The sequence below is a fragment of the Centropristis striata genome, chromosome 2 (genome assembly GCF_030273125.1).
Source record: "Centropristis striata isolate RG_2023a ecotype Rhode Island chromosome 2, C.striata_1.0, whole genome shotgun sequence".
Lineage (NCBI taxonomy): Eukaryota > Metazoa > Chordata > Actinopteri > Perciformes > Serranidae > Centropristis > Centropristis striata.
The window spans coordinates 6508996-6531370 of NC_081518.1; the positions used below are offsets into that span (position 1 = coordinate 6508996).

Sequence of the window (22375 nt, forward strand, 5' to 3'; positions counted from 1 at the left end):
AATCCGTTAATAGAGTGTCCTGTATTGCATTTAACTTCTTCTGACCACATTTCCTGAACAAATTAAAGTCACAATTTTGATATATGTTATGGAGATGCAAACAAAAAGGCAAATGGGTTATTTGTTTTTTAAATATCTGGAAAATAATTTATTGTTAAACATCACTATTAATGTCACAATTTTTATGTATGTTGTGGAGATGCAAAGAAAAAGGCAAATTTGTGTCTGTAAGTAGAAAATGGTGTCTAGTTTCTTTAAATTTTAAAATGAGAAATATAAACATGACATTTAGGGGTGGATTTGTTTTTAAAACATAAATGTGTTCTATGTGGTCCACTTGGTCTGTGGTATATCCCCTATAATTTTCCTTTAAGGATTACTGGGTCTGGGTTCTTATGTGTTAATTAATGTACTACTAATAAAAGAAGGACAGTCTTCCTCCTTAAAGCTGCGAGAAGAAAAATACAAGTGTTGTTGTCCGCTGCAGCTTGTGGCTGGTGTTGTTGGGAGGTGAGGGGGTGTGTCTGTGTTCATCCGGGTATCTGGCTCGCAGAGACCGAGCAGAGGCGGGAAATGGCGCCTGGTAACACAGCGATGTGTCGTTCCGGAGATGGCCCTGAGTAGATACACAGAAAACAACTACCAACCTCTGCTGTGATGGTTCGTCGGTGTTGAGTCGGTATCGTCAGACACTGCGGATCACTGTAAAGTAAGTCGGTTCACCAGTTAATACACCTGGTTCGTTTATTTGTCTGTTGGTTTCTGTAATGTTGGATAAATATTCTCCTTCCCTGCCTGAGCAACATCTGTTAGCCTGAAGCAGGTTTTCACGAAGGCTAGGTCGGGTTAACGGTGCTAAGCTAGCTGCGCTAAGCTAACGGTGCTAAGCTAGCTGCGCTAAGCTAACGGCGCTAAGCTAGCTGCGCTAAGCTAACGGTGCTAAGCTACGTTACATAGCTCAACGCTAACTAAAGCACGGCCTTACGCTACCACGGACCTGGCTAATTGCTGGTGGTTGAGATCTTAGTTGATTTTGGTTCCATAGATTGTAACTAAACTATTCAACAAATACTCGCTGAAATATTAATCACATAAAGTGCAACTGTTTACACTGTTAAAACAATGAATGGTTGCCGTGAAGTTGATGTTAGCTTAGCTAGCTTCCTCTGAAGCTATGCTAGGTTAACGGAGTCCAAATTAGCATTCCGCAACTGAACTTTGCTAACTAGATTTACATGCATGAATTAAAACTGTCTGAGTTGATCACAATCGGTGAATTTAAATCGATTTCTAAAGGATAAAGAAATAATGTATCTTGGTCAGTGTGACTGCTCCTTTTAAGTCTCCACTGAGGCTCCTTCAGTGTTGTTGTGATGGCTGGATTTGTATTTAATTGTTTATGTTAACTGTGTTTAAATGTAACTTGTCACTTGTTATGCTGCTTTCTTGGCCAGATCTCTCTTGGAAAAGAGATTTTTTTAATCTCAACGAGACTTTTATCTGGTTAAATGAAGGATATATTTACATTAGCGAGCTAACACGGCGGTCTTTTTTAGTTTTAAAGATCCTACTTATGGGCTCTGATCTAGACTGAGTCTCCCACCACAATTCATTAATGTCACCTAAAGAGATCGTAATGTAATAATGTGGATAACGTTACTGTCTTGGCTAACGCTGTAGCTGTTTTGATTGCCGATATTTGGCGAGTTTCACTGCCAAATAACTCAAATATTAGCCATGTATTCGAGGAGACAGTCAAGTCGATCCATTCAGCAAACCTAACGCCATCTACCCAACTAAAGTCCTTATTTTAATTTACAATCTCGGCGTTATTTGGTTCAATTTACGATGCCGCACTTGCTTGCTAAGGGTAAGTCAATGTTAGCCTGTTTGGGCTCGTCTTGTTCAGATGCTACTGAGATGTATTTACAGTATATTCAATTCAATTTTCAATCTAATTCAATTCAGTTTATTTACCAGACTCATGCCCAACAGCCGCACAAGACAGGACAGATCAAAACAAAAAAAATCAAGAAAGGCAAACAAACAAGAAAACAAAAACCCACTATATAGCCTTAACGTAGTTAACGTGACTCATAAGCTCATTTTTAATGTGACAATATTTAAAGAAACTGTGCTCATACCAAGCTATGCTGCCCGCCTTCATCATGAGTGGTGATTTATAACACAGGACCTCTTAATTTCGTTTATGTAGCGTTAGCTTAGCTGCTCGATTAGCCGGAAAGCTTTACATTTAGTCATTTAGCAGACGCTTTTATCCAAAGCGACTTACAGGAATAAGGGGAACAATCAAAGTATAGTGCATAAGAGGCATTAGTGCAGCAATAAGTGCTAGTGATTATTATTTAAGGAGTAGAGTTGTCATGTGGTGCTAGTAGAGAAGATGCTCCCTGAAGAGCTGCTCTGCAGGAGTTTAGGAGCTTTATGATATAGTGTAACTTCGACACACGTTGATTCGGTCATGAGGGCAGCAGCTGGACCACATGTGTCATCTGCATGATTATTTTCAGTAAGGATAAGAGCAATGGTCACTTCTTAAGCCGGCTGACAGACCCTAGCCTCGGAGTATTTTTTGCACAGGGAGCGGGTTGTCAAACAAGCGAGGCCTTGCTTGTTTCTCCGCTGTTTGCACGGCTAGCAACTGCTAGCTCGCTCATACAGTCTCAGCAGCATGCATGTTCTTATTTCCCGCTCACTTGCTCGTACCTAGCTGTGTGTGTGCATGATCCTTGGTTAGTGGGGGATTTCCCACAGAGGTGGATGTTTAGCAGCGATGTCGTTGTTGCCATGCAAACTGTGGTGAGATTTAATCACATAGTCACTATAGCTGGCACTTCATTTTTATTTTTATTCAGCAGAACCAGGAAATCATTATGTGATGCACATACCAACATGTGCAATGTAGTCGAGCAGGAAAAGGAAGACAGAAACTACTGTATTCGAGCAGGGAAGGAAAGACAAAAAAAAATAGTAGCATTAGGGACAAATATTGGGCACTTCGTCACCCTGTTAAAATAATCACCTAACTCATTTTTTCAAGTTTTGCAAGAAACACAAAAAACTTCACCAAAAGTGTAACATATGACATTTATTGATCATTTCACTCAAAAAGGATGGCTATTGGCATAGTAATAACACTGTGTGTAAATTATGTAACTTAAGAGAAATAAATGACTTAGGCAATTTTTTGAACATGCCTTTGTGACTTAAGCAAGATATAGTAACACTTTATTTTGAAGGTGTCTACATAAGAGTCACACAAGCCTGTCAGAAACATGACATGACAAGTATCATGAGCATTAATGTTACTTCAAAGTGTCATTAATGTTCATGACACATCCCATGTCATGTTTATGACACGCTCATGTCACTCTTATGTAGACGCCTTAGAGTAAAGTGTTACCAATATTGGTGTCGACAATAAAAAAACTGATAACTAAACAATCTCCCTCTAGCTCTTCTTTGCTGGTTCTTATCTGATCCCGATGAAAGTGGCAAATTGTCAAAGAAGTGATCATCTTAAAGGGGTAAAATCACATGATCTGATCAACTGAGGATGTAGGCGATTTTACCATAGGTGGCTGGCGTCATGAGGAGATGATTTAGGCAAAAAAAAAATTGACAAAAAATGACTTAGGCGATTATTTTAACAGTGTGCTGATATTGCTGTTGTATTTCCAGGTACGACCTCTGTTAAAAATATGGTCTATGATAGACTTAAGTTAATCACAATACATGTACAATCTAATACAGTAGTAGAGAGTCAGGGGGGAGGCTTTTTTGCAACATTTGGCTTTTTTTTCCTCTTGAGGTTTTAGATTAGTGAATTGGCACAAAAGTCTAGATAATTACAGCTTAAATTTTTGATGCAACAGTTACAAAAAACTAAGTAATGTGATGGAGAAGTGTTTAAAACTGAGGATATATTTTGGAAATGGTACTAGGCTTTATTTTCCTGTATTGTACATCATATGGGTAGCAAGTAGAGATTTAGTAGGGCAGTAGTCTAGGTAGTCATTCAAGTTAGTTTTGAACCAATTAAGGATTGGACACATGGAGTCAAACCTTATTTATAAAGGGCCATGTCAGTGCTCTAATGTCTATATCCAAATTATTAATTGAACTTAAAAAAGTATCCAAAATTAAATTTGGAACATTTAATGCATTGTTTAACATTGGCAATTAGTTTTGCCACCTTTTATTTATTGTCATGGCAAAAAATAGAATAACAATGAGTGATTTCTGTCTGTAAATCTAAAACCAAGACGTTTCCAGATGGATCAAAGCTCAGGGGTAAACTCTGGCTAAATCAGCTTTTTTAACTATCTGAAGTACACATACTGTATTTTCCAAAACAATCTCAGATAACCTTGAATTTAAATCATCATTTTCAACTTGTAGTTGTATTCTAAAATAACCTAATAGATTTTTTAGCGTAGCTGATGTTTGTCAATTGCACCCCACCCCCTCAATCAGAAACACTTTTTATGTGATAGCATTGTCGGATGCCATACTATCAGCTAGTATATTCTTCTAAAAGTAGTGCATTGACATTCATATAAATTCACTTTCAGGCTTGTCCTACTTTTCTGCCTGTCTGTTACTTTAATGTTTTGAATGTACTCTGAAGCTGTTTAAGTACCTGGTGGTGTTTTTGTATGTTCAGGATTGAGCAACAGCATGTACACCTCTGGTGTGTTCATGGTTACACTCCCGCGCAAATGTAAAGCAGATGTAGTGAAGGGCATTTACAGTATGTGAGATTTACAGTATGTATAGAGAGGGTGCTATTGTATGTGTAGGGTTCCTGACAGGTTGTGGATATGTTCAGACACATTTTCAGCCAGCTGCTGTTACATAAGCACAAGGGGCTGGCATGCTTGACTGACAGACAATTCATGTTCTCTGTGAATAGTTTTTGAGTTTCCCTGTGTATACTGGAGGACAACGCTGACCAATTAAATCCCTTTAGCTTTAGAGAACAAGGAGTGTGTGTCTTTCTGATAGCTTTCAGCTCAGAATGGGTACATTTAAATAAACTTTGCAGTTTTTCCACTCAAAAAGCTAATAATGAGTGTGTATAGTAAGATCCTGGGCAATGTTTTTTTTTTTTTTGTAACTGTACGAGTGGAAGTAAAGCCATCTGTGGCTGCTGTGATCCACTGTGATGTAAGGGAAATGGGATCTTGAATGCATCCAGATGTTTGCAGAAAATGCACCAGTATTACCCCACTACAGATAGATACACTCCTCAGACATTTTAAAAGTGAAAACGGTTACAACCTGTTCGTCCGCCTTAACACGTGAGTATTTGCCTAAACGTTTTTCCTGCTCTGTACAGTCATATTGATTTCCTCTCTCTGTCATTTTTTTAAACAGCCTTACATGTGACTGCTAAAACAATGAGGCTGAGAATGCGTAAGGCGTCTCAGCAGCCGAACCCCAGTCTGGCAAGCCGCCCATCCCGTACCAAGCGGAGGCATTCAGAAGTAGAAGAGGACACTCCTTCAAGCGGAGGGAGGGGATTGTTCTCCACCATCAAGAAGTTCATCAGAGGAAATGCTGTTAAGGTAACGACCTCATTGATCACATCAAATGACCCTGCTTTGAATCAGAGTCAAGTATGAGTGTAGTGCCCCTTCTGGGGGGCGTTGGAAAACAGGCCTTCTCCTCTCTGTGTGTTAGATTTAATGGTGCTACTTGAGTTTTTTTGGGACTAACCAGTTTTAAAACTGTATTTCACACTGTGCTCTCCAGGCTGCTTAGTTAAATACAGTGTTTCTTGGTGCAGAGTGTCATGTTTCCCAAGAAATGTCTGGAGGAATGCAGCAGCTTGTCTGAGAACTCGGACTTGGTTCTAATTTTAGCTCCTGGCTCAGAGATGGTGTGCAGGAACAGGAGGCAGTAACAAGTGGAAAAGTCAACTCGGCTAAAAGAGGCTTTTCCTCTGGAAACAGACGGGGACTTTTTGATGTTTTTACGCGATATTGTGATGTCATGGTCCTCCCCGCATTTCCTCATTATTGTTTTCTTGCCTGTCTTTATCTGTTGTTTAGTTCCCTAACAAGCTGAGTGAGAGAAAAAAAATGAATATTTTACTTTTATTTCTCCCCTATTGATTATTGATATCTCACAGCTTCTATACAGGATGACAACTGTATGAAAATGGGAAATGTAAAAGTGAAAAGTACCAGTCTTAAGTTTTGAAAATGCAGAAAAGAGAGAGAAAAAACTAAATCTGGCATAATTGATGGTGCTGCTCAAAGCCAGTGTGGTCTGATGGGTTGATCCATGCCTACGTTATAGCAGCAGTTATACTGTGAGAATTTAGTCATCAAATGTGAATTTTCTATTAGTAAAAGGATGTCGTATTAAATCTTAACCACTGCTACGAAGAACATAAAGCCTGTTCCTGGGTGACTATAATGTTGAGAGTTTGGTTTTAAATTTCTTTTAATTACTTTTCTGCATCAAGATCTGCATCTTCCCAGAGAGAATTATGATTCATCTATGAAAATCAACCCCAACTCTCATCTGCCCTGACCGTTTTAAAAATACAATTATTTTCCTGCTCCTTAAGGTGCAGCCGGAGAGCCCAGCCAAGAAGACACGCCTCCACTGTGATGTGGACAACAACCTGATCACCTCTACAACCCCGGACACCAACACCCCACGCAGGACTATCGGCAGGGTTGGCAGGAGAGGTTCCCTCAATGGACGTGAGTGGCACTCAAAGGAAAACACTAATCACTAGTCCTTTAGTTTCCACTTGTATCTGTTACCTTTCTTATACCTGTTACATCTCTTCTGCAGAGGCAACCAATCACGACAGAAGTAAGGAGAAGCCCAATGGCAGCCTGGAGGAGACGACGGCTGTTGAGGTGCCCACCAGCCCTCCCAGGACCACCCTTCTTGGGACCATCTTCTCCCCTGTTTTCAACTTCTTCTCACCAGCTAAAAATGGTAAGCAGTCCCTGAGGCAGCCTGTTTGAGTCATGGCTAGAATCATGGTCATACTTGTAGAATAGCTGTATATATCATCAGGGTTCGTACAGTTGCTTGAAATCCTTGAAAATGCTTAAATTTAAATGTTGTATTTTCAAGGTTTAAAAAGAGCTTGGATTTTGGATAAAGTGCTTGTAAATGCAATCTGACTATATCCATCTATAGACTATAGATAATTGCATGTTCAATGTAAAAAATAATGAGTAGCCTATCTGAAATGAAGACCGTTCCTCCTCAAAGTGTAATACCATCACTGTTGGTATGGTTCAGTGAAATCTCCCTCTTTTAGTATGTAAGTACTCATCTAAAACATGCAATTTACAACAGGTGTAAGATACTGGAAAAGCTTGAAAATTTACCCTGAAAGTCCTTGAAAAATGCTTGAATGTGACCAGTGCTAAAGTGAACGAACCCTGTATCATGTGTTATTGTAGGTATTTTGTGTCCGTTACATCAGGATAAAGCTAAAGTGCATTTTCTTTCTCCTTTTTCTTTCAGCCTCCTCTGGCTCAGACTCACCAGACCAGGCATTGGAGGCCGAGGAGATAGTCAAGCAGCTGGACATAGAGCAAGCAGTGGAGACGCCCACCAGCACAGCCACATCCACACAGGAACTGTGTGCCACCACTAACTTCTACTCTAGTGTATCACAGCTGCCACCTATGCGGCCTCCTCACACCCTCGAGGAATCTCCCACAGCGAGGGAGGGAGAGCTCTGCACTGATGCTGACCTTCCACCCCTCACAGGTAGATCTCACAGCTAAAAACACCTGATCCAGGTTTCATTCATGTTGAAGTTATAATTGCTATTTTGCATTCCTGTTTCTCATCTTGTATTTAAAATATATATATTCTCTTAGGGTTCGTACGGGTGCTTGAAATCCTTGAAAATGCTTAAATTTAAATGTTGTATTTTCAAGGTTTAAAAAGTGCTTGGATTTTGGATAAAGTGCTTGTAAATGCTTGAAATTCTTAGCGTATATCTCTTGCAATCTGACTATATCCATCTATAGACTATAGATAATCACATGTTCAATGAAAAAATAATGAGTAGCCTATCTGAAATGAAGACCGTTCCTCCTAAAAGTGTAAAACCATCGCTGTTGGTATGGTTAAGTGAAAATTCCCCCTTTTAGAATGCAAGTACTCATCTAAAACATGCAATTTACAACAGATGTAAGATACTGGAAAAGCTTGAAAATTTGAATTGAATTTGACCACTGCTAAAGTGTACAAACCCTGTTTTCTCCATGTTGTGTTCCAAGCTCCAGGCTCCAGTCCAGAAATGGCCTATGTGGACTCTCCTCCCGCCGCAGTACCACCAGAGGCAACCTATGAGGAAGACTGGGAAGTCTTTGACCCGTGAGTGGCAGTCATAAAACTCTTAGTCCAGCAGACGGACCGTGTTGAACAAAAATTACAAAAACAATCAACAGAATGTCAATATTTGAAAAGCATGCAGTAGAGGGACAGAAGTTACCTCTGCAAATCAGCACATTGTAGAGCCACTAATTATTGGAACTCAGTACCAAATGATATCAGCACATTCGTTGGTTTTAAATCTAAAATAAAATCATGGCTTAAATCCACTAAATCATGCACCTACTAATCTCTTTAGTGTTGTAATTTAACATTGTTTTGTGTTGTGTCTTAATACTGTGACTTTACTCTTGCTCTTGTCCTGTGTTGTATTGTGTGTTAAGACTGTGAAACTTTGTTGTTGCTATTTGAAAGGCTTGTTTGTTTGTGTTAGATTTATGTTATTTGTTCCTGCCCAGGGACTACAGATGAAATTAGGTAGTAGCTAATTCTGGTACGGCTGAGAGCCATGCACTGTCCCTGTTAGTTAAATAGATAAATAAATACAAATGAAATGCAGTTTGTTACACAGCCAAACATGTGATTTGATCAAGTCAAAACCAAAGTTAAAGCTTGAGCGAGGCACTTTTACATATAAATGAACGTCTGACGCATGCATGCTCTTGCCAAATGAGTTCACACAATGCTGATCAAGATTATTACTACCAGGGAAATCACTCTGCATTTCACAGTATACTGCAATTGTGGTGTCAGTGCACTGAGAGTGATGTTTTTTAATTTAACCAGTCAGAGCTAAAGGCTGCAGGAAGTGGGGGATTAACCATGACAACAGATCAACAGCTAGGAGCACAGCTGATATTTTAAATCTAAAGCCCCTGGTGTTTTAATTGGCTAAAAATAACTGATGTTTTGATTTGTAGGTATTTCTTCATCAAGCACGTCCCTCCGCTGACAGAAGAGCAGCTCACTCGTAAGCCGGCTCTGCCACTGAAGACACGCAGCACGCCCGAGTTCTCTCTGGTCCTAGACCTGGTCAGTTATAGTATACAACACCAAGTTCATTTTTTTGTTTTTTGATGATTGAATATCTTTTGAAATTGTGCATGATCTCATAAGATTGAGAATATTTTCACAGTGTTGTCTCTGTTGTGTTCGTTAGGATGAGACGTTGGTTCACTGCAGTTTAAACGAGCTGGAGGACGCAGCACTTACCTTCCCTGTCCTCTTTCAAGATGTCATTTACCAGGTAGGTGCTGTCTGACAGGAATCTGTCCATCAGTTTATTTCATGATGCCACTAGAGGGGGATAAAGTGTCATAAAAGCCTTACTTTAACCCAAAGGAACCCAGACCCAGTTATACTTAAAGCAAAATTATGGGGGATATACCACAGACCAAGTGGACCACATAGATCACATTTATGATGTTTTTTTCAAAAATACTACCCCTAAATGTCAAAGATCTGAGATGTGACATACACCTTACAATGGGCATTTAAGGTATTTATGTTTATGATATTTCTTATTTTAAAATAATAATAAAAAACTAGACACCTTTTCTGCTTACAGAAACACAATTTTGCCTTTTTTTTTCATCTCCAAAACATTTATCAATATTTTTCAGATTTGTCTTTCAGTAACAAAATAATAATAAATAAAAGCAAATAACCATTTGCCTTTTTCTTTGCATCTCGATAACATATAGCAAAGTTGTGACTTTAATTTGTTCAGGAAATATGGTCTGAACAGGGTAAATGCAATACAGGACACCCTATTAATGGATTAGAATTGTTAAATTGGTTTAAACTTAGCCTCATAGCAAAAAATAAGCTTCTTGAAATTAGCTACTTTTTTCACATTTCTGTTTCCAGTCAGCCACATTTTGGAGAAGTCACTTCTTGTGAAAGTCACATGACCACCACACCAGGGTATTGAGTATGTGTCACTTTAGGGATTTAATGAGTTAATGTGAAGCATAAAGCTGAATATGGGAGATTTTAGAAGATTTAAGGGGTTTGCTACACGTGTGTCACTATGGGTTCTTATGGGTACGCGAAAAAATGGACAAACTTGTCATACAGTAAAGAACTGTCCATTTGAACAGACAAACCTGAATGTTTACTATTTTTAAAAAGTAAACATATTCTGTGTTGATCATAAGTGTTTGCTTATTTGTATTCTGTTGTCTTGCAGGTGTACGTGCGCCTGAGGCCGTTCTTTAGAGAGTTTCTGGAACGCATGTCTCAAATTTATGAGGTAAATATAACCTTTGTACTCAAGTTAATTAATCCTATAAATGAATCCATTTAGATAAAACCTTACCTTTTTTTAAAATTTTCTCCCTCCTTTCTAGATCATCCTTTTTACAGCCTCTAAAAAGGTGTATGCAGACAAACTGCTGAACATCTTGGATCCTAAAAAGCAGCTAGTGAGGTACGCTGTGTTTTCTATCTGTCAGTTGTTGTAATTGCATAACAACCTAAAAAGCTGCTGTGAGCCTCAATGAAAAAGAGGTCGAGCTCTAAAAGCACCTGCGTTGGCATGTGGTGCTGCTGAGGTGTCGGTGTTGTGGTTTTTCTGAATTATTGATCGCTCTGACCTTGTCACTGATTGATTTTCTTTTTCTCTCCTCCCCCTGTTCTTTCACTCCCTGCTGTAACTGTAGACACAGGTTGTTCCGTGAGCATTGTGTCTGTGTCCAGGGAAACTACATCAAGGACCTCAACATCTTGGGCAGAGATCTGTCAAAGACCATCATCATCGACAATTCACCGCAAGCCTTTGCATATCAGGTGAACACCTAAACAAAACATAACACTGGGGCTTTCATGTCGCCTGGTTTTCAAAAGGTATCGTAATTGTGACCAAAGGAAACTTTTTTTTTTTTTTTTAGATAATTACCCACAAAATTCCTTTTCAGCTGCTTTTAGGGTTTTGTCTCTGAATATATCTCTAAACAACTCAGCATTTTGGGTTTGGTTCGATTTTAAAATACAGTAATGCTGTAAAATAAGAATGCCTTAAAAATAGAAATGTTAATAGTTTATTTTTCTCAATTTACAAAATGCAAAGTGAGTAAACAGAAGAAAGTCTAAATCAAATAAATATTTGGTGTGACCCTTTTTGCTTTCAAACCAGCATCAATTCTTCTAACCATTTTTCCCACCTGCCTTAGACTTTTGCACGGTACAGTAGTCTTATAGTTCTATTTTTATTTATTATCTTCATCTGTTTTGCTCTGTACTCTGCCGCTGCAACACCCAAATTCCCCCCATGGGGATCAATAAGGGGTTATCTTATCTTGTATCCAATTAAACTGTATAACGGTAGTTTAACTTTTGTTAAAAAACAAACTGAAACTCTGAATTAATGCATTCCCTTTTTAGCATCCCAATTATTTTGGAATTATTGGGGTTTTTGCAACGAAGTTTCAGTTCCCATCACGAGTCACAGCAAACCACCTTCATTTAAATACAGATTCTTATTTTGTAAATGTGTGCGCAGTTGGTGATTATCAAACTAAATTCCGACTGGGGGAAAAAGTGTTTTTCTCTCACACGCTAACCTGTTTGTGACCGACTGTTTCCTCATTGGAAAAACCCGACATTTCCATGTGCTGCTCTGATTAATTACCACAAAGCAAACGCAGGACGTAGATGATTAATCGTTGGCCCGCTGAATGATATTCTGACACATCTCACGATCAGTTTATTTACCAGATGACTATAAACAATAACCTCACTCATGAGACATGTGGCAGCTTCTCGGCTCGTTTTCCCTGAAGTTTAATATTCAATTTCATTACAGCGTAACAATGTCTTGCCACATTAGTGCGGGGAAACCCACAAGTGTTTTGAATTTAGTTCTCTTTTTCATTTGAGAGAAACATTTATGAGGTCATTTACAGAATACAAAGACGCTACTTGTTTGAATGCATTTAACATGTTTGTTTGTTGTTGTTGTTCCAGTTGTCCAATGGGATTCCCATAGAGAGCTGGTTCATGGACAAGAATGACAATGAGCTGCTGAAGCTGGTGCCCTTCTTGGAGAAGTTGGTTGAGATGGTAAGATTTCCTACCGTTCGATAGCTATTGCGACACCTATTACAGGGTTCGGAAAAAAAGCATACGTTGTTTAAATTTCAATCATCCTTGAAAAAAATGCTTTGTGATAAACAAAATCTGCTGTCACAGCCACATAGTCTCTCATTTAAACCAAAAACAATCCTGTCGTTTGAGGTGTGAATCAGCAGAGGCTCCACGATACGATTTTATCTCAATACTTGAGTCACAATACTATACAATATTATCAGGTTTTTAAAGTATTTCGCAATATGGTGACTATTGTGATACAATATATATTGCAATTTAACAGTTTAACAGCATTTTGTGTCCGTTCAGTCAAGAATTGTTTTGTCCAATAAGAGAAAATTCTCAGTCTATTCATCTCACTTCAGTCTTTTTATTTCTCCACAATTAGAGTCAAACCCACAGACTGACCAACAAAGTATTCGGTCAAACTGAACTGAACTGATGTAAAACATGTTTGGATGACAACAACTGCAGCATTTTAACAATGCAAGTTGCAACTTTTGCAAAGTTAAATGTGCAGCTCCTTCAGCTACTAGAAAATGTTGAATTAAGTTACCGGTACTTTAAATTTGAATTAAACATGAAGCCTTACTTCTTCCAAGTACCATAGAATTCACTTCAGATTTTCCATTGATGTGATAAAAAATCGATACTTGGCCGCCATGAATCGATATATCGATTTTTTAACAATTAACAATTTAAATGTGATAAAAAGGCTTTGAAAAGTTTTTTTTGTTAAGTTACCTGCCTGGAAAGTGCTTATGTTTTTCTCCAAAAAAGCCTGTATAAACTCTGCTATTTCTACAGCTACATCAGTAATATTTTACCACTTCAGTGACTCATTTGTTCTTTAATCTCCTCTTTTCATGGTCCTCCCGCCTGCTGAACCCGTCAGAACGAGGATGTGCGGCCACACGTCCGGGAGAGGTTCCGGCTTCACGACCTGTTGCCTCCTGATTGAACTTGACCGCAGTCTCTCAGAACGGGACAACATGAAAAGACTGAAAACAACGTGCGTGTAAAAAGCCCCTCTTTGGATTACAAACTACAACATTGCCATTGTTAAAAAAAAAATTAGCCTTTTTTTTCTCTTTCTTTTATTGTTTTTAAATCCACCGTTGCTTTTTAAAAAAAAAAAAAAAACTTGAACAGAAAAACATTTTTAAAGATCTGGGCGAAATTTTTCTAAAGCTCCAAATGTATAGGTGAAATGACACGCGCTATGAACAAGTCCAGGTAAACTCCTCTTTTTGAGTGACTCTCCAGACGTGGAGCCGGATATTTCCTCCACACTAAATCCTGAAGTCTTGGTGCTGGTTTGGTGGATCTATAAAAGAGGAACTCCTCCCCGACTGAGTCCCTGAACCCAAACCAACCGCTGGTGCTCACGCTGTTGACGCTGACGAATAACCACACTCTGTGGCTACAGACCATTTTCAGCAGGAATGACTGGCCTGTAAATCAATCTGTGCATGTGTGTATGTTTACTCCTAGCCACACACACATACACACACACTGATTTGGTGTTTTCGCAAACCTACAATCTGTAGCCTTTAAAAATCATATGCATTCCTCCGTAGCTGAGTCAAGTTTCTATTGTTGGTTGCAGTTTTTTTCTGGTAAAACTGGTGTTTCATTGTTTAAAAAAAAAAAGAAAAAAAGATAGCGTTTCAAAATGTTTTACTTCTGTTTGTAAGATACGATGTTTTAAAAGGGGTCGTGTAAGTTTTTATTGTAAGCCTTTTTTTTTCCTATCGAGGAGAACATGGGTGCATATTAATGACAGTCCACTGCATAGTCACACAGAATGCGATTAATCCAGGACTTTAAGTTTAGTTTCTTCTCATTCTAACAAATAGAGGTTTAAACCGACGTGTTGGCTTCACTGTGGACACAACATGGCTCCTTAATTAAATGTTAGGATTAAGGATATCCTTAACTGTAAATCTGTCACATTGTAAAAGGTTTGAGGGCATTCATTTTCAAAGTGATAATGTGTCAGCCTTTCTTTAATAATAGTATTTGATTTGTCATTTGTCTATAATCAGTATTGTCTTTTCCTCCTAATCAAGTATTCTGGCTGAAATCAGTTTCTTTTAGTTGTAATGTGTAATTTGATGGCTATATGAGTAGCATCATGACTAATGTAGCACATCTCTGCCAGTGCGTCATAAAACCTATGACCAGACCATGTACCAGCCATATCTGGCACCAGCAACATACTGTTTTCACAGTCAGCCTCGCTGACTGCTCGTCTACCTGTTTCATATTTTTTTTACTTTGTACTTTTAAAGCTTTTATTGTTTTTTTCTTCTTTTTTAGTGCAGTTTAATGCATTGTGTTTAAGAATGGTAACTATATGAATGTGTTTATGCCCGACATCAGCCTGGACACTCAAGCCAAACTGACATTTTTTTTTACTCCTCTGTTGTTTCAACGTAATTTATTCAACAGTAGGCAGAAATGTAGATGTTTCGTTGGCATCCTTACAAGCCTAAACCTGGGAGGTAAAGACGGGAAGATGAAACGAGTTAACTTGAATCTCCGTGACAATTTGGCATGCGTTGTTGAACCTTTTTTTTTTAGTTCTTGTTCCAATCAAAGTGCATTTTATGTTTAAGCAAATGTGAGTGTTTGGATTTGTCTAGGTTGCCTGTACAGTGCCATACGACCCCCTCCCCCTTTACAAACCCGCCTCCTCCTACTATGGCATCTCCTGCTCTCGCCCCCAAAACGTTTAGATGGAAAAAGAGACAATCAGACCTCAAAAGCTCTGCAGAAACTGAACCTGGAGACACCCAGCCTTTCCCCTGATTTTAATTTTTTTTTACTTTTCCGTGTGCTGTATGTGTTGTGTACTGTGGTTCCATTGAGTTGTACCCCTCCCCCACCTCCCATACGAGTAGATGAGTAGATTTGCCAGGTAACTCCTGCTGCCCAAACAATCCCTGCTGCTCTCTTAACGCAGGCTCTGCTCTCAAAGATGGCTTCCATCTGCTCAGCCTGTCTTTGCCTTTTTTTAAATTTTTCTTTACATTTCTACCTGAAGTTAGGAGCTCTCCAGAAATTAGAATAACCGGTAGTTTGTATTCAATTAAATTGTTACAGGGCACAATGGTGTTTACTCAGACATAATGTCGAGAGTGCACATGTCCAGACTATGAATGTAAATTGTACATGGTGTGAAGTCTTAAGCGTCTTTCCGAATCCCTCGTTTGGGTTCGCTCCTCATCAACTAGAACAAGAAGCAGCTTGTGTCTGCATGTTGAGGAGGAGGAGACTTGACTTGAGGTCCCACCATGGTAGCCCCTCTCCCCACCCCCCATGACCTCCCACCATCCTGACTGCCATCGTTCAGTATGCAAGCCTCATGTGGAGCCCGGGTGTGCTCGTCCCCTCAGCGTGATCACGTGTAAAAATCGTGCACGGCTTGTTTTTCTGAAGGATCGGTGGGAGGCATTTGATACTTCTCATCCAGCTCATTTTTAATGTGCATTACCAGTTTATTGTACACTCGAGTGTCGTACAATACATGCAGCTTCATGTTTTAAAAAAAATCCTTAAAGTAAGGAAAAAAATCTTTTGTATTTTTGATTTCAAAAGGCATGTCATATCTACTTTTTAAATGTATTAATGAAGATTTAACTTTACATCAGATGGAGTGTTTTTTTTCTTACAAATATCTGTATGTTTAGTTTAGCGCAATGTCACTGAACTGTTAAACTTAGCATGTAGAAAATACCGCTTGCTTTTGTGGGAAAGTCCTGAATTAAATTTTAAATCATGGCACTTTTTCAGCAGAAAAGAGCAATCGTGTTAATGAATTTTTTTTTCTCCTCCAATATCCGTTAAGCCATTTTACTTGCAAGAATTGCTATTTGTGCTGAAGATGTATTTAAAAATGTTTTAAGACATCTTTGTTAGCCGTCAGGCTATATGCTATTGTAAAGTGTATATACAGTTACATTGAATTTCTGAAACAAAGTTTTAAAGTTAAAAACCTCTTGCATGCCCTTTGTTTTTATTTCTCTCGACTGTCTGAAGATGTGGGACAATTTATGGGAGAAAAGAAAAAAGGAGTGTTGAGGTGTAACGGTGAAGGAATTATCACATTCATGCTCTTAATATCTGAGTACAGCAGATAAAAAGAAAATTAAACAGTAAAAGACACAATCATTGAAAGCACTAAATAGGTTTGAAGATGAAAGTTTGCTATATCATTTGGATGGGGGAGAGCATCTTACATGTTTTATTTATTAGCATTTTATTCATATCATTTTCAGCCTCGTTGCATAGAAGCATTTGAGCTTGATCTTTTCTTCAATTTTTCCATGTCTGTATTTCCTAATTTTGCCTAAAATAATTGAGACAAACTCTTTTGGATTGATTTTATATTCTAGTGGTAAAGTGTAATTTAAATTTTTAATGGTTTTTTTTGCCAAATAATCATAGAGGACATAGTAAACATTTAATTTTGATCCCTTCTCCAGATGCCTATAAAAGAGTAGTTTGTTACTTTAACTCCTATAGCATCAACTTTTTCTATTAATAACAATTTTGTTTAAAGTTGGATGTCTATAAATTGGTTGTATTTAAATATGATTTGCTGTTTAGGAGATTTTAAAGAAGGTAAACATTAAAGTTAGAGCTGAATTTGTGACTTAAAAGGGATTCAAAAATAATTATTTGTTAAATCATTTACATTTAAACAATGTAGGATACCCCCATTAAAAGGCCGTATTTTGTAGGAAAACCATTAAAAAGCATTAACTTTTTCTAATACTGATTTTGTTTAAAATTAGATTTTAAGATGTCTATAAATTGACTATATTCAAATGATATTCTCCTTTTGTTTAGGGGGATATTAAGGAAGAAAAACATTAAAATCACCCCTGAATTTGTGACTTACAAGGGATTAAAATATATATATTTTTAATGTTATTTGATAAAACTTCTCAATTGAAACAATGTAGAATACCCACACTAAAATGCCTTAAATGTAGGAAACCATTAAAAAAGCAGCCTTTTCTAATAATGGTTTTGTTTAAAATTAGATTTTAGACTCTTTTGTTTAGAGGGATTTTAAGGAAGAAAAACATTACAGTCACCCCTGAATTTTTTTTATACTTAAAAGGGATTAAAACATAATTTTAAAAAATTAATTTATGTTTCAATGTTATTTGTTAAAACTCCATTTAAACAATGCATGATACCCACACTAAAATGCCTTAAAATGTAGGAAACCATTAAAAAAGCAGCTTTTTCAAATAATGATTTGGTTTAAAATTTGACTTTAGACTCTTTTGTTTAGGGGGATTTTAAGGAAGAAAAACATTACAGTCACCCCTGAATTTGTGATTTAAAATGGATTAAAATATATATAATTTTTAAAAAATATTTTAGCTTTTAATGTTATTTGTTAAAACTCCATTTAAACAATGTAGGATACCCACACTAAACTGCCCTAAAGTTGCTATGTTACAATTATTAACTTAATTTTAACCTAATTTAGATAATTTCCATTATGTTTGGTGTGGATGCCCTCTGTCTTGAATAAAGACTCTTGTGTGTGCAGAGGAGCGCGGGGGGAGTTGTTAGTTGTTTTATCAGCAGATGTCTACTAAATCCTCCAGCAGTCAGTCTGGTGTCTTCAGGCTCCTCTGACACGACTCGGGTTTCAGACGCAGGAGTTAATCAACACACTCCATTAATAATTCAGCAGCGATGGCCGGGCTTGTTGCTGAAATCCCTTCTGCGTTTCACAGCCCTCATTTCGCACCTACTTTTCCCCCTTTACCGGTGTCCTTAATTACGCTGCTTTCAGAGCAGGTGTAGAGTTGCAGGTGGAAGCGGAGCAGAGGAGCTGCAGCTCAGAGAGCAGAGGGAAGGTAACGGCTCAGAGGGAGATGGAGTTTGGAGGATGAGCGACTCTGAACTGTTCACCAACATGAAGCATCAGATGAATATCTCTGCTGCAGCAACAGGATAAAACAAAGTGGATTTCTTTTTATTTTATTATCATTATTATCTGCAGTGGTTGTGCTCACAATGTGGTCAACACCAGCTGCGTACATGGTGTGCATCCTGTTTGGTGAGTAAAAAATAAGATTTCAGGGATCTTTATATGAAGAACATACCATGGACAAAATACTTGCAGCCCCTTTGCACATTCTTTATGTACAAATGTATTTATATACTGTATATAAACTTATTAATAACTTTAATAACATAATGGTGCTGCACACTAATGTAGGCAAATTTATTTAAGTTGTGTGTTATTTTTCCTCTTTTTTTCCATTTTTAAATGTATATTTTAACATGTTTTATATGTGATTAAAAAAAACTAAAAAATTAATTATATTTTTAAAAGTATTTCAGAAAGCTTTCAGGTTATAGTAACATAAACACCAATGTGTAGAATTTTCTTTACTGAGATTGCATAGAATATTAGATAGATATTAGAATTAAAATATTAGATAGAATATTATGTAAGCAGCATTTGACCAGCAAAGCAAAATCATCAGTATAAACTTTTTAAAAAACTTTTTTTAAAAGCCTTATTAACTTGATTACAAGAGATCATTTCTTGTTTGAACACTTACACAGCATAACCTACAATATAAATGCAGTTTGCTTAATGCAGGGTTGTCTACAGCTGCTGGAAACTGTATTTTAAATAAACTGCTTGACATTTAGATGTTTTTTAGGATGATACTTTTCAAACATTTTACAATTTTTACAAACAGGTGACACATTCTTAATTTGTGAAACTTTGTTTTAATTTGTCGCCATTTCTGTAGAACTATGTAAAAAAAATATCTACTTTAATGCGATAAAGTTAAATAGTATACCCTATATAAATATGTAGTTTTTCATAGCTGTTATTTGCTGGAAAAGCTTGAAAAATGTTTGAAAAGTGCTTTAATTTGACTTGACCTGATTGTAATATTATGTGAGCAATATTTGATAAGCAAATTTAAATTATAAGTTGTTCATATAGCTTTATTAACTTAATTATGAGAGAGAAGTGCTGGTTCTAAGTTGATAAATGCCTTCAGTTAATGTAAATGTAAATGTAGCTGACCTAATATGTGTCTATTCTTTTTTCTCACAAGAAGTAAGCCTGTAAACCAAACAAAAAATATAAGTATATATATATCATAAATATTATTTTTGTCATCAAAAAACATCTGCTCGGATCCACCCACCTTCAAAAAACCTGTCAAAACCACCTCAGAACTGCTTTTAATGTATGACCAATGCTGTTGATTGTTACTGTGTTTTAACTGTAAAGCCTCTTTGAGTACCATGTAAAGCGCTCTATAAATAAACTGTATTATTATTATTTATATATCTGCTAAAAATATTTCAACCTCAACCCTCTGGAGTCTTGGACTATGTTGTCCATTTTTGAATCCTTTTCATGTCTTTTTGTGTCTTTGTAAGTCATGTTGTGTCTTTTTTGGTCATTTGTGTCTTTTTGTGTCTTTTTTGGTCATTTTGTGTTTCCTGTGTTGTTGTTTTTTGGTCATTCTGTCTTCTTGTTTTGTGTCTTTTTCTGTATTTTTTGTGTATTTATTTGGTCATTTTGTGTATTTTTTGGGCCTTTTTGTGTCTTTTCTAGTCATCTTGTGTCTTTTTTTGGTCATTTTGTGTCTTTTTGTGTACGTTTGTGTCATTTTTGTGTCTTTTTTTTTTATCATTTTGTGTTGGTCATTCTGCCCTCTCATTTTGTGTCTTTTTTGGTCATTTTGTGTCTTCTAGTCATCTTGTGTCTTTTTTTGGTCATTTTGTGTCTTTTTGTGTGTGTGTTTTGTGTTTTTTTTTTTTTGTCATTTTTGTGTGTTTTTTTGATCATTTTGTGTCTTTTTTTTAGTCATTTTGTGTCTTTTTTAGTCATTTTGTGTCTTTTTTAGTCCTTTAGTCCAACATAAAGGTTAGAGGTAAATTTACAGTAGGGCTCCATGCTGCATTGTTTTCTAGTCTGGATGTGATGAAGAAGTCTGGATTTGGTGCTTTTGGAGACTCCAGAGGGTTAATGGGAAGTACCTGGTTAAATAACAATTAAAAATAAGTTTCACTATTCTTTATATGTTGTGACTTTCAAGAGAATTTGTCACTGTGGGCCAATATAAAATAATATTGACCTTTTTTTGTGTTCTTAATATCTTCAGGGATCATATGTGATGCCAAGCAAGTGCACTCACAACCCAAATTAATCCGAAGAACGCCTGAGCAGACTTCAGACGATAGCGCCAAACTGGAGGAAGACATGCAGAAAGTTATTAATCAAATCCACTCTTTGTCTGGAAAAAAAGGAAAAGCACGCAGCTTCAACTTCCCTTCCTCAGGAGACAGTTTCGACCTAAATGCATATTACGATGCTCTGAGTAACCTGTACGCTGTTTTTCAACCTCTGCTGAGAGAACGGTTCTTCGATGACCTCCCCAAAACTCTAGTGTGTATTCTGTCTGGGAGGCAGGACTGTGGGCTGGAGGCAGACCTCACTAAGACCGTGAGTCTGGAGTTAGTGAAGCCCCTGCTGGGGTTCGTGTCGTCCCTGAGGTCTCAGACCTGCCCTTTACCCAGCAGCAGCAGCAGCAGCAGCGATGGTGGAGAGTGGAGCGGCTTCCTGAGGGCCTACGTCAGGATGGGGGAGTCCACGTCGGCGGTTTTAAACGGTTTTCAGCAAACAGTGATAAGCATCCTGTCGAGTCTCCCTCTCTCTGGGAACTTGATGAACGCTGTGAGCAACCTGGTGGATGCAGCCGTGACGTACGTCTCCCAGTTCATCGCTACGCTGCTCCAGATACCGATGGACTACATCAACATAGCTTTACAGTTTGGAATCAGGATTCCATCTTTAGACGGAACAGAAACCTGTGAGGAAGGTAAAACGTCATTTTTTATCAGGAGAAACATTTTAGACCTACGCTGTTATACGCTGTCTATATTTTTTTTTTCTAATTTAACTCTTTTCCCGCTTATTTTGCAGGAGATCTCAAGCAGCTCATTATGTGGTAAGTCACATAATCTCTTTTTCCAGCCCTTAATTATTATTCTGCCCCCTTTCGTTGAGAATTGGGGGTTGTGGGCAGTGGATATTTAGGGGGAGATAGCAGGTCAACAATAACATATCTGTAGATTCATTTGAAATTCAGCTCAGCGCTTTGTGTTAAGTGGTTTTGGTCATAAATCTCCAATAAAAATGACTTTAATTAATCAATTAATTAAGGTGTAGAATGGTTCAGAAAAGGGGGCTCAAACTCAAATTGCTGGAGGCAGTATCAAAATGACCCAAAAAAGACACAAAATTAAAAAAAAAGAAACAAAATGACCAAAAAAGAGCGAAATTACAAAAAAGACACAAGATTACTAAAAAAAAAAGACACAAAATTACCAAAAAAAGACACAAAATTATTTTTTTTAAAAGACAAAATTATTTTAAAAAAGACAAAGACAAAATTACCAATAAAAAGTAATTAAAGGGACCTTCCACACACAACACGGTAAAGTGCCATTCATATAAAACTCACATTAAACTTTCATATCAAGGTGGGGGCCACAAAATATCGTCACGAGGGCCGCAATTGGCCCGCGGGCCACGAGTTTGAGACCCGTGGTTCAAAACATTAATGTTTGGCTTTCTAAAGTCCATTTCCAACTACGTACCATAGGGTGTCGCAGCAATGTTTGTGTTTATTTGTTTCACACATTTAGTGCTGAAACCCTCCAGAATATTACATCAATGCACCAAGACCTTTTGGAACAACACAGAAAATCCATGCTGTGATTTGGCTTCAAATACGTTCAACATTTCTTCAGAGATTTCGGTATTTTCTGCGATTGCATGGCGAGCACTTCTGTTCTCTAAACTGCTGAGAAACCCCCTTATTGTTTTAATCTACATAGTGAAGCTACACATCCTCTGAACGCTCTA

General features: G+C 37.5%; 1 protein-coding gene across 1 annotated transcript; it reads left to right on the forward strand.

The window, feature by feature from the left end:
• Positions 1-548: 548 nt before the first annotated feature.
• ctdspl2b (CTD (carboxy-terminal domain, RNA polymerase II, polypeptide A) small phosphatase like 2b) lies at positions 549-16435 on the forward strand. The gene is made up of 13 exons (XM_059354117.1): positions 549-709; positions 5401-5591; positions 6602-6740; positions 6835-6984; positions 7525-7773; positions 8292-8388; positions 9267-9378; positions 9506-9592; positions 10538-10600; positions 10698-10777; positions 11010-11136; positions 12313-12408; positions 13331-16435. The coding sequence occupies exons 2-13, from the start codon at positions 5424-5426 to the stop codon at positions 13394-13396; spliced, it is 1434 nt and encodes a 477-aa protein (XP_059210100.1). The 5' UTR covers positions 549-709; positions 5401-5423; the 3' UTR covers positions 13397-16435.
• Positions 16436-22375: the final 5940 nt, after the last annotated feature.